Source organism: Hyperolius riggenbachi, chromosome 6 (assembly GCF_040937935.1).
Source record: "Hyperolius riggenbachi isolate aHypRig1 chromosome 6, aHypRig1.pri, whole genome shotgun sequence".
In the NCBI taxonomy this organism is placed as follows: Eukaryota; Metazoa; Chordata; class Amphibia; order Anura; family Hyperoliidae; genus Hyperolius; species Hyperolius riggenbachi.
The window spans coordinates 384,903,784-384,915,893 of record NC_090651.1 but is presented as its reverse complement, the minus strand read 5'-3'; the positions used below and the strand labels follow the sequence as shown (position 1 = coordinate 384,915,893).

Genomic DNA, 12,110 nt, shown 5'->3' with positions numbered 1-12,110 from the left:
AACAATTAGACTGATGTATCTGATCTTAATGTTTTATTTCTTAGCTGTACTACACATACAAATCATAATATCATCATTTTTTTTTCGCTTCAGTGTCTCTTTAATAAAGTTCTTGGCGTATTCATTACAGTTACAAACAAAATTCTTGCGCTCCTGGTCCCAAGTTGTCACAAATGGCTGATTTCTCTACAGGTGTATACACTGCGACGCTCCGTGGTAGGGTTTGTTGCACAATGATCACTAGAAAAGAGTGGAGCGCGCCATAGTGTATTACATCAAAGGATGGACATTTATTGCACTTACAAGTTATACTCACAATGTTCATAATTCAATTGAGCGTGTCAGCGGGCAGCCAGCCGCTATGGATCAGTGGAGGATAACGCGCTGTGGCCGGCAGCGCGGGTCCCGATGGTCTGGGCTCCGTCTCACTGGTGGTGGGCGTGGCTTCGTCCCTCAGCACGCGTACGACGTCATTACGCGTTTCGGCGCTCTGCGCCTTCGTCAGATGACGTCGTATGCTACAAGGCGCAGGGTTATAGGCTTCCCCCAAAAGTTGCCATAGCAACCTGGGGAAGCCATAGAAAACTTCATTGAAAAAGGGTACAAGGTTGATCATATAAAAAGTACCTTTGACGAGTACAAAATCAAACCCAAACGTGTAAATAATGATAATGCCAGAGCTGTTACACATAGCGATGTTCCTTTTATTACGCCTTATTCTGAGGCTTCTAATAAAATCAAGAACATAATGATTCAAAACTGGCCCATTTTGAAGCAAGATCCCATACTGAGGAATATTATCCCAGAACGTCCAGCGGTCATTTTTAAGAAAGCCAGGTCCATCAAAAATAGTATTGCCCCAAGTAACATTAAAAAGAAAAACACTAAACGAGAAAGTATGTTTCCAGCCTTGAAGGGCACCTATAGGTGTAATGTCAAACGTTGTGGCTGCTGCCCCTTCATCAGCCATAGGTGCACCGAAATATCAGACAACGATCATTGCACCCATAAATTAAAAGACTTTGTGAACTGTGGAACCGATTATGTGGTATACCTGTTAATGTGTGGGTGTAAAAAATTTTACGTGGGCAGAACCACTAGACCTTTGAGACAAAGATTAGGTGAACACAAGAGAAACATTTTGGATGAGGTTGATAAACACAGTGTTCCCCGTCATTTTAAAGAGTACCACAATAGCAGTGTCGAGACTCTCAAAATAGTCGGCTTGGAAGTGATTCCTAAAACGCTCCTCCAAGGACAGAGGTACAGGAGATTATGCGAAAGAGAGACTTTCTGGATTTTTAAGTTAGACACGCTAAGCCCTAAAGGACTGAATGAGGGCCTCGAAATTTCTACTTTTTTGTGATCAATTAATTTTTTCGTAATTTTCTGCTCTTTCTTGCAGGAAACGCATTTGTGTTTCGCAATTTTGGGTGATTTGTAGCGATCGCTCAAGTGAGAATGGGCCAAGTAAGAATGGGTAAGAATGGGTGTTTAATTACACTAGCGCTTTCAAAAGTGCTAGTGTTTGAGCGTTTTGCCGAAATCGCCGGCAAAATGTTCAAGGGTGAATGGGCCCTGAGACGGCCACTAACGATTTACTCAATGATCGTTTCCGAACGATTCTTTATATGAACAATCTGAAATATTTAGGACCACCAATGAAAAAAAAATCTAACCGATCACATTAGTGAAATCAATCTGACTTTTGGATCGATCCCATCAATCTGATCAGACTGGTTAGGAGATTGTTGCCCGTTACAGATCATTTGGTGCAGAAGACTCCCATCTGGGGGGCTCGGCGATCTTCAGAGGCCGCAGCAGGAAACAACAGAGGAAGCGGCGAGTGACCAAAATGACTTCTACGGCCTGGGACACGCCCCAAATAAATCAAACAACATATTTTGTCACCTCGTGAGTCCTTTAAATACTTTGACACTACTTCTAACAGTTTATACAATACTGTCACATTTAGCAACACAAATATTTAACAAAAGTAAAAAGTATTATATATATTTTCGTACATAAAGACAACTTTGTTTGCATCTCTGAAGCGTTGTAGCGCGAGTTGTTTGTAAGTAGGGGACTGTCTGTATTAGCTTTCCGATTCCATGCAATGATGTGCAATGATCCGGTTCTGCCCCTGCTAATTTCAGACTACAACATGCAGGCTTCAAATTTTTAATCTTATCTGTACAAGCAAAACTTTTAAGACCAAATGGAAATGAAATAAGCAAAAGTAAAAAGAGAGAGAGTAAATATATTTCCACTTATATATAAATTGAATATGATGCAAACATAAGGGACTGTAAACAACAATGTACAGACAGCACATATAAGGGACATTGTACAGCCAGCACATATAGGGGACATTGTACAGCCAGCACATATAGGGGACAAGGTACAGCCAGCACATATAGGGGACTAGGTACAGCCAGCACATATAGGGGACTAGGTACAGCCAGCACATATAGGGGACTAGGTACAGCCAGCACATATAGGGGACTAGGTACAGCCAGCACATATAGGGGACTAGGTACAGCCAGCACATATAGGGGACTAGGTACAGCCAGCACATATAGGGGACTAGGTACAGCCAGCACATATAGGGGACTAGGTACAGCCAGCACATATAGGGGACTAGGTACAGCCAGCACATATAGGGGACTAGGTACAGCCAGCACATATAGGGGACAAGGTACAGCCAGCACATATAGGGGACAATGTACAGCCAGCACATATAGGGGACAATGTACAGCCAGCACATATAGGGGACAATGTACAGCCAGCAAATATAGGGGACAATGTACAGCCAGCAAATATAGGGGACAATGTACAGCCAGCACATATAGGGGACAATGCACAGCCAGCACATATAGGGGACAATGTACAGCCAGCACGTATAGGGGACAATGTACAGCCAGCACGTATAGGGGACAATGTACAGACAGCACATATAAGGGACAATGTACAGCCAGCACATATAAGGGACAATGTACAGCCAGCACATATAAGGGACAATGCACAGCCAGCACATATAGGGGACAATGCACAGCCAGCACATATAGGGGACAATGCACAGCCAGCACATATAGGGGACAATGTACAGCCAGCACGTATAGGGGACAATGTACAGCCAGCACGTATAGGGGACAATGTACAGACAGCACATATAAGGGACAATGTACAGCCAGCACATATAAGGGACAATGTACAGCCAGCACATATAAGGGACAATGCACAGCCAGCACATATAGGGGACAATGCACAGCCAGCACATATAGGGGACAATGCACAGCCAGCACATATAGGGGACAATGTACAGCCAGCACGTATAGGGGACAATGTACAGACAGCACATATACAATGTACAGACAGCACATATAGGGACAATGTACAGACAGCACATATAAGGGACAATGTACAGCCAGCACATATAGGGGACAATGTACAGCCAGCACATATAGGGGACAATGTACAGCCAGCACATATAGGGGACAATGCACAGCCAGCACATATAGGGACATTGTACAGACAGCACATATAGGGACAATGTACAGACAGCACATATAAGGGACAATGTACAGCCAGCACATATAAGGGACAATGTACAGACAGCACATATAAGGGACAATGTACAGACAGCACATATAAGGGACAATGTACAGACAGCACATATAAGGGACAATGTACAGACAGCACATATAGGGACAATGTACAGCCAGCACATATAGGGACAATGTACAGCCAGCACATATAGGGACAATGCACAGCCAGCACATATAGGGGACAATACACAGCCAGCACATATAGGGGACATTGTACAGACAGCACATATAGGGACAATGTACAGACAGCACATATAAGGGACAATGTACAGCCAGCACATATAAGGGACAATGTACAGCCAGCACATATAAGGGACAATGTACAGCCAGCACATATAAGGGACAATGTACAGCCAGCACATATAAGGGACAATGTACAGCCAGCACATATTAGGGACAATGTACAGACAGCACATATAGGGACAATGTACAGCCAGCACATATAGGGGACAATGCACAGCCAGCACATATAGGGGACAATGTACAGACAGCACATATACAATGTACAGACAGCACATATAAGGGACAATGTACAGCCAGCACATATAGGAACAATGTACAGCCAGCACATATAGGGGACAATGTACAGCCAGCACATATAGGGGACAATGTACAGCCAGCACATATAGGGGACAATGTACAGCCAGCACATATAGGGGACAATGTACAGACAGCACATATAGGGACAATGTACAGCCAGCACATATAGGGACAATGTACAGCCAGCACATATAGGAACAATGTACAGCCAGCACATATAGGAACAATGTACAGCCAGCACATATAGGAACAATGTACAGCCAGCACATATAGGGGACAATGTACAGCCAGCACATATAGGGGACAATGTACAGCCAGCACATATAGGGGACAATGTACAGACAGCACATATAGGGGACAATGTACAGCCAGCACATATAAGGGACAATGTACAGCCAGCACATATAGGGACAATGTACAGCCAGCACATATAGGGACAATGTACAGCCAGCACATATAGGGACAATGTACAGCCAGCACATATAGGGGACAATGCACAGCCAGCACATATAGGGGACAATGTACAGACAGCACATATACAATGTACAGCCAGCACATATAGGAACAATGTACAGCCAGCACATATAGGGGACAATGTACAGCCAGCACATATAGGGGACAATGTACAGACAGCACATATAGGGGACAATGTACAGACAGCACATATAGGGGACAATGTACAGACAGCACATATAGGGGACAATGTACAGACAGCACATATAGGGGACAATGTACAGACAGCACATATAGGGGACAATGCACAGCCAGCACATATAGGGGACAATGTACAGCCAGCACATATAGGGGACAATGCACAGCCAGCACATATAGGGACATTGTACAGACAGCACATATAGGGACAATGTACAGACAGCACATATAGGGACAATGTACAGACAGCACATATAGGGACAATGTACAGAAATAAGGGACAATGTACAGCCAGCAGACATTATAGGGACAATGCACAGCCAGCACATATAGGGACATTGTACAGCCAGCACATATAGGGACATTGTACAGACAGCACATATAGGGACAATGTACAGACAGCACATATAGGGACAATGTACAGAAATAAGGGACAATGTACAGCCAGCAGACATTATAGGGACAATGCACAGGCAGCACAAACAGGAAGTGAGGAGCAGCTGCCTCCATGTTCAGCACACACAGGGCAGAGCCTCACTGCAGAAGTCTCAGGAAAGTTGAGTAAAGTTAGTGAAGTTGGATCAGGATCCCCCCCCCCCCCCCCGGCTCACCTGTATGGCTGGCCAGGCTGAGGACCACACAGAGGAGGGACAGGAACCCCCTGGACTCCATCTCTCGGCTGGCTGGGCTGGGCTGGCTGGACTGGCTGCTGCTCTTTGTTTGGTAACTTTCAGCTTCCCGGAACAGACAATGACAAACATACAGATCCCATGTGACTAACCACCAGCAGCCACGCCTCCCCAGGTACTAAACTATTGCCGGCCAATGGGAGAGCGGGGTGCTGCCGCGTCATCAGTCGCCAGGCAGTTATTTTATGTTCCTTATTTTTTCTTATAGTTTGATGTATGCCTGTTCCTGTGTAGCCCATAGCTCACAACTGTCCCACTTTGGGAGTCCTGTCCCTCTGTCCCTCTTTCCTCCTCATTTGTCCCTCTTTCAGGACTTTGTCCCTCTGTCTATGTAAATATATATATTTCTCTACTAAAATGTGTTTGACTGACTCTAAACTTTATTCCCATCCTTTAAATTGATATATTACTAATTTTAAAATGTTAATTTGAAGGAAAATGACCCAGGATAGAAAGGACCAGTGTGGTTTGAATTATAAAACAACATATTTTTCTTATGAAATGTTTACGGTATGCGTGACTAGGGGTGTGACGGGGGTGTGGCAGGGGCGTGGCTGAAGTGTCCCTCTTTCTCATCTCAAAAAGTTGGGAGGTATGGTAGCCCTCTATTAGATCAGCGATCTCTGGGAGCTGCTGTGCTCTCTTGTGTCAGGAAGGATAAATGAATATATTATATTCATGTAAACATGATTTAGTCAGTGTTTGCACCAATATACAGCAACTAGTCTTTTAACCCGTTAGATAATGGGCGCTGCAGTGGCACGCGCTCCTGCAGACGTGCCCACAAATCATGACTTGCTTTTTCTCTGCCCCCCCCCCCCCCCCCCCATACGTGCCACACGGCCCTGCGCAGAGCGGCAGTACTCAACATACAGATGCAGAAACCTGAGACTTTATTAAATAGGTTATATAGATATAGGACATATTTCTTATGCTGAAATCAGGATAATGACTGTAAAAGTTGTTATCCTGAACCATTTACTGCATTCTTCTCTATGTCACTACAGGGCCCCTTTAAGCGTGACGTCACACTATATGTTTGCTGCTGCGTGATGTATTGGCACAATTGCCTCTAGCATCTCACCCTCCCTACATTCATTGTCCGCCCTCTCCACCAACATGCAGAGCAGCCACTGCTGAAGCACAATGATCTGGTCCTCTGCTCTCCTATCACTGTGTGGCAGTGACTCCCGACTGTCTCTCGGTGTCACATGACATACTCCCGATGTCACATGACATGCATCAGTAGCCAACGAAGAGACACTGCCACACGGTGGTAAGAGAGGTACGATGCAGAAGAGACGAGGACCCGGCGACGGACAGCGCCTGTTCTGCATATACAGATATTGCTAGTCCCGCCCCCTAGATTCTGCTGCCTGTATCACGTGATTCCAGTGGCTTTATGGTAGAGCCGGCCCTGGTTGCCACATGCCAACTCTCTGCCCATACAATGTTATGGGCAGAGGCGTCCGAGCCATTAGGCAGCTATAAATTTTCGCCTAAGGCGACAGGAAGAGGCAAGGGCGCTTCTGCACTGAGTAGTGAGAAAAGAAATGCCTCTCAGCTGACTCAGGTGTCAGTTTACACAGCAGCAGCGGGGCTGACTGGACTTCAGCTCAATGATTCAAAGAACCACAGTAATGAATGAGTCAGTGAGAGAAGGCACTCATCCTAGTCAGGGATCCGAGGAGTACAGCATCATCAGCTCCTGAGTCCAACTCCTGAGAATTCAGTCCCTCTCTCTCTGCTACTGCTAATTGCGTGGATGTAGAGACTGTGTAGCAGCCAGGCATTGACTTCCCCCCAGGCCGCCTTTCATTCAATGATTTAGGGTTGGTCCTGTGTCTGCTGTATTCAGGTTTGTTGATGTAAGGCAATGTAAAATACTAGGCTAGCTGATAAAAGTGCAATTAGAGGGCAGGCTAGCTGGTAAATATACACAGCATGATGTAGAACTCGTCTGGAGGGTCAGTGGGAAAAAATCTGTCTGGTCTCTCTCCATTGTTATAATGACTGCATGTGCAGATAAGGTCTTAAACAGGTTGAAAAGTTTTGACAGTCCCTAGACTCCAGGAGGGCTGCTTGCTGACTTGTGTAAGAGATTGGCAGGGACAGCAGTCCTATTACCAGCAACTAGTCTCTGTGTAATGTGGGACTGCAATACAGATAAACTGCTCCATCTCAGGCTATTCTCAGTCTCACTCCACTCCTCCTATCTCTGTATGTGTATAGTGTATGTCTACTGTGTGCTGTGTATAGTGTGCTCTCTGTGTGTGTGTGTGTGTGTGTGTGTGTGTGTACTGTGTATAGTGTGTATGTTGTGTGCAGTGTGTGTACTGTGTGTGTGTATGTTGTGTGCAGTGTGTGTGTGTGTGTGTGTGTGTGTGTGTGTGTGTGTGTGTGTGTGTGTATAGTATGTGTACTGTGCTGTGCATGTCTAGTGTGTGTGTGTGTGTGTGTGTACTGTGTATAGTGTGTATGTTGTGTGCAGTGTGTGTACTGTGTGTGTGTGTGTGTGTGTGTGTGTGTGTGTGTGTGTGTGTGTGTGTGTGTGTACACTGTGTGTGTGTGTGTGTGTACTGTGTGTGGTGTGTGTGAGTGCATGCCGCAATAAGTATATTTTATGGTGAAACGCTCTGCTGCATAACAACTATTTTCTGGTGAACCCATGCCGCAATAAGTACATTTTCTGGTGAAACGCTGCTGCATTATGATTTTCGGGGGTCTTGGGGGTGGGGTTCACCACAGGAGTGGTGTTCACCATGAGGGGTGCGGGGTATGGGACTGGGGGCAATCACGGGGGGGGGGGGGGTGCCACAGGATTTCTCGCCTGGAGTGACAAAATGGCTAGAGACGCCCCTGGTTATGGGCATGTTCACATCTCCGCATTGTAACACCGCATCGTAACAAACCACTTTATCCAGACGCCTTCTACAGCGTATCGGATGATGTGTGCAAAAACGAGCAGGTTACAGAGCAGTATGCTATAAAAGTGGTGAACCCGGAATAACATGCAGCGTGCGCATTGCGTCGTACTCCATAGATCTTCTCTTTCAAATAACCTTTCAACATATTGCAATTGAAAAAGTACCAAAAAGTAGTTGGAAAAAGTACTATCAAAATTATTCTAAACATTTTCTGGCTTGCCAGTGGTTTAAAAAAGAGAAAACTCAGGAGATAAAGTGAATGTTAAAAAGTTTCATAGATAAAATAACGCATGGAGTAGCAGCGTGTGACGAAATGTGTGATCACGGTTTACTGCATTAAAGAGACACTGAAGCAAAAAAAAAAAAAAAAATATGATAAAATAAATTGGTTGTGTACATTAGTAGCAAAGAAAATATTCTCATATTTTTATTTTCAGGTATATAGTGTGTTTTTATAACATTGCATCATTCTCTAATATTTGCAGTTTACACACTACTAAGCATTCTAAGGGGCCATTCACACTTAAAAGCACAAAACGTTTTGCTGGAGTGAGTTTTCGGCGATTTAACGCGGAAAAAATCACTGGACACTGCAGCGATTTTTTTCCGCGATCACGTTTATCGCTTCTATAGCACTGAAACGCGATTGCCGGGAAATCGCCTGAAAATGGTGCAGGCTACACGTTTGTGTTTGGCAATTTGCATTGATCGCCCGGTGATTAACACAAATCGCCCAAGAAAGCACAGGCCCATACGGTATTATAGCACTAGCGATTTAAAAAGCGCTAGCGCTTGAGTGTTTTGCTGAAATCACCGGCAAAACACTCTAGTGTGATTGGGCCCTAAATGATTTCACAGAGCAGCCCAGTGAACTATTGACCTGTCCTGTGGAGAGAAAAAGAAAAAAGAGTGACTCAGTTGAGATAACAAGCTTCAGAAGACAGAGCTCAATGGCTTTTTTGCTTAGATAACAACTGGAGTTTCTTAACTCTTCCTCCTGTACTGGAAACAATGTTAGACTTACGTCTCTGCTCCTAATGTTTTATTTCTTAGCTGTACTACACATACAAATCATTGTATAATTTTTTTTTCCTGCTTCAGCGTCTCTTTAAATCTTGCGCACACTTTTGTCACAGCTACATCTGTCCCTCTTTTTGGAGGAAGTCCCCCTGACCCCCTTTCTTCCATTGTTCCACTTGTTCAGAACTCCTAGAAGTGTTTACCACTCTAACCCTTTGTCCTTTCTCTGAAATGTCACATTACTAATTTTAGTCTGTAGGCAAAACGGCCAAGACAAAAAGCAACTTTGCAAAAAGTGTGTGTGGTTCACACTTCTGCCATTCTTCTGATCTTCTTGTTTTCCTTACTGATGGTGACACATTCCGGAACCTTTAAATGCAATTTTTCAGAAACTTAAGGAGGAACTACTGTATACTTAAAGAGAGTCTGAAGCGAGACTAAATCTCGCTTCAGACCTCATAGATAGCAGGGGCATGTGTGCCCCTGCTAAAACGCTGCTATCCCGCGGCTTAACGGGGGTCCCTTCACCCCCAAATCCCCTCCGTACAGCGGGAGAGCGCTTCCGCATTGGGGCAGGGCTAACCGCCGCAGCCCTGCCTCCCGCGCATCTGTCAGCGCGTATCTCCGCCTCTCTCCCGCCCCTCTCAGTCTTCCTTCACTGAGAGGGGCGGGGGAGAGGCGGCGATGTTCGTCTGATAGACGCGCTGAGAGGCAGGGCTGCAGCCGTTAGCCCTGCCTCCAGGAAGAGCAAAGTATACAACCAAGTTGGTCGTTGATTTTGCAGGGGGGGTTTGGGGGTGAAGGGACCCCCGTTTAGCGGCGCGATAGCGACGGTTTAGCAGGGGCACACATGCCCCTGCTAACTATGAGCTCTGAAGCGAGATTTATTCTCGCTTCAGAGTCTCTTTAAAGAAAAATGTTTTCAATGTAAAATACATACATATAAAAGTAACATTTCCCCTTTTTGCTACAGTAGGTAGTAGAAACCTGACTGATCTGACAGGTTTTGGACTAGTCCATCTCCTCATGGGAGATTCTCAGTATTACCTTTGTTCTTTACAAAAGCCCTCCCTGGAGAGGATCTATACAGAGATGTTAGCCAGCCTCTCTACTCACTTACACACTATTTGGTAGTTGGACTGAGCAATTCAGTAAGCGCTTTTGTAAGTAATGAATTACCCAAGAATCTCCAAGGAGAAGATGGACTAGTCGAAAACCTGACAGATCTGTCAGATTTTCACTACCAACTGCAAATGATAGCAACATAAAAAAAGTTATTTATAGTCCTGGAGAAGTGGAACAGGCCCGCAAAACGCGTTGTCCTTGATTTTTGTGCAAAAGACGTAAATTTCCCTCATTAACGACTGATGTGTATTTTCAACATTGGTAAGCCAAGAAACCTCTCCTTTTAATCTGGTTGTAAACGGTTTTATATAATTCTGAGCGCCTCTGACCAGAAGTTATTGTCCTTAGAATACATCCAGTTTTCCACCACTGGATCCGAGATAAACTTTTACTCATTGCATAATTGTGTTCCTTTCATATAGTTTATAGGGTATTCCTCAAGCCAAATACTTTGTTTTGTTTTAATACTCTAATTCCCTATAAACTAAACAAGCCTTGCCCACAGTTTTTCAGAGAGCCTTGGCACTCAGTCCCATGTAGCAGGGGCTTATGGGAGCTCAGTCTGGGCAGGAGGAGGAGGAGGTTACTAGCCAGAGATTTCAGAGGCAGAGGGGAGAAGGAGAGGAGGAGAGGGGAGTGAATTTATCACAACCTGAGGGCTGGAGATGCTATCAGCTTGCCTGTGTGTAATGTGACAAACAGAACATGGCTGCCGTCATTGTATCACAGGAATAAATAATCATATTCTATTGAAGCTGTTTGCAGCTAGATTTGCTGTGTAAACTATATAAACTTTAGATAAGATATATGGACAAGTTACTCGTTATAGTTAGTTTTTCATCTCGGATCCACTTTAAAAACATTTTCTACCCTTTTCAGGACAGGTCCTCTATCTAGGCCTTCTCCACCTGTTGAAGGCAACAAATAATTTGAAGTGCTGAAGATCTTGAATTGCAGAAAATGAGTGAGTCAATCCCTGAGCTTATAGTAAGATAAAATCCCAGCTGTCTTTATGTGCAGCGTCATGGACCCGTGCTAATCACTGCTTGATGGCATTTCTGGCACAAGGGATTGGCAGACGCAATGTTCACTATTATTTAAACGATCAATGATGGCCATGAAATTTAATGGACTCTTTTTCTTACTTAACTATAGTTAGTCTTTAAGGCACACTTTAAAAAATACAGTCTGAGGGTTCGTTCACATTGCATTCCGCTCATGTTAGCGTTGGTGTTATTTCGTAGCGATTTTTTTTCAATTCCCGGCATTTGGGTGAGCATTCCGTTTTTGTGAAAAGCGCTTTTCTAAGTGCTTTTCGTGGGCGTTTTTTTTAAATCACTCCCTGACGCAAGTCAGGAAATCAATTCTTTGACCCGGAAAATATTAAATACAATGTATTTAATCTTTAGAACGTGAATGCAATCGCCCCAGAAAGCGATTTTGTGAGCTTTTAGCACTCTACCTATACCTTCCATTATAGCAAAAAAAACAACTCATAAAAGTGGTCCAGGCACCGCTTTGCTGAACGCACAGCTCACAAACCGCGCTTA

General features: G+C 44.5%; 1 protein-coding gene across 2 annotated transcripts in view; it reads right to left on the bottom strand.

The window, feature by feature from the left end:
- Positions 1 to 5,560, bottom strand: part of LOC137521990 (basal cell adhesion molecule-like) — a 129,839-nt gene extending 124,279 nt beyond the window's left edge. For both annotated transcript variants that reach the window (XM_068241978.1, XM_068241979.1), the window contains exon 1: positions 5,411 to 5,560. In XM_068241978.1, the coding sequence (XP_068098079.1) occupies positions 5,411 to 5,471 (61 nt within the window). In that variant the 5' untranslated portion in view covers positions 5,472 to 5,560. The remainder of the gene's footprint in view (positions 1 to 5,410) is intronic.
- Positions 5,561 to 12,110: the final 6,550 nt, after the last annotated feature.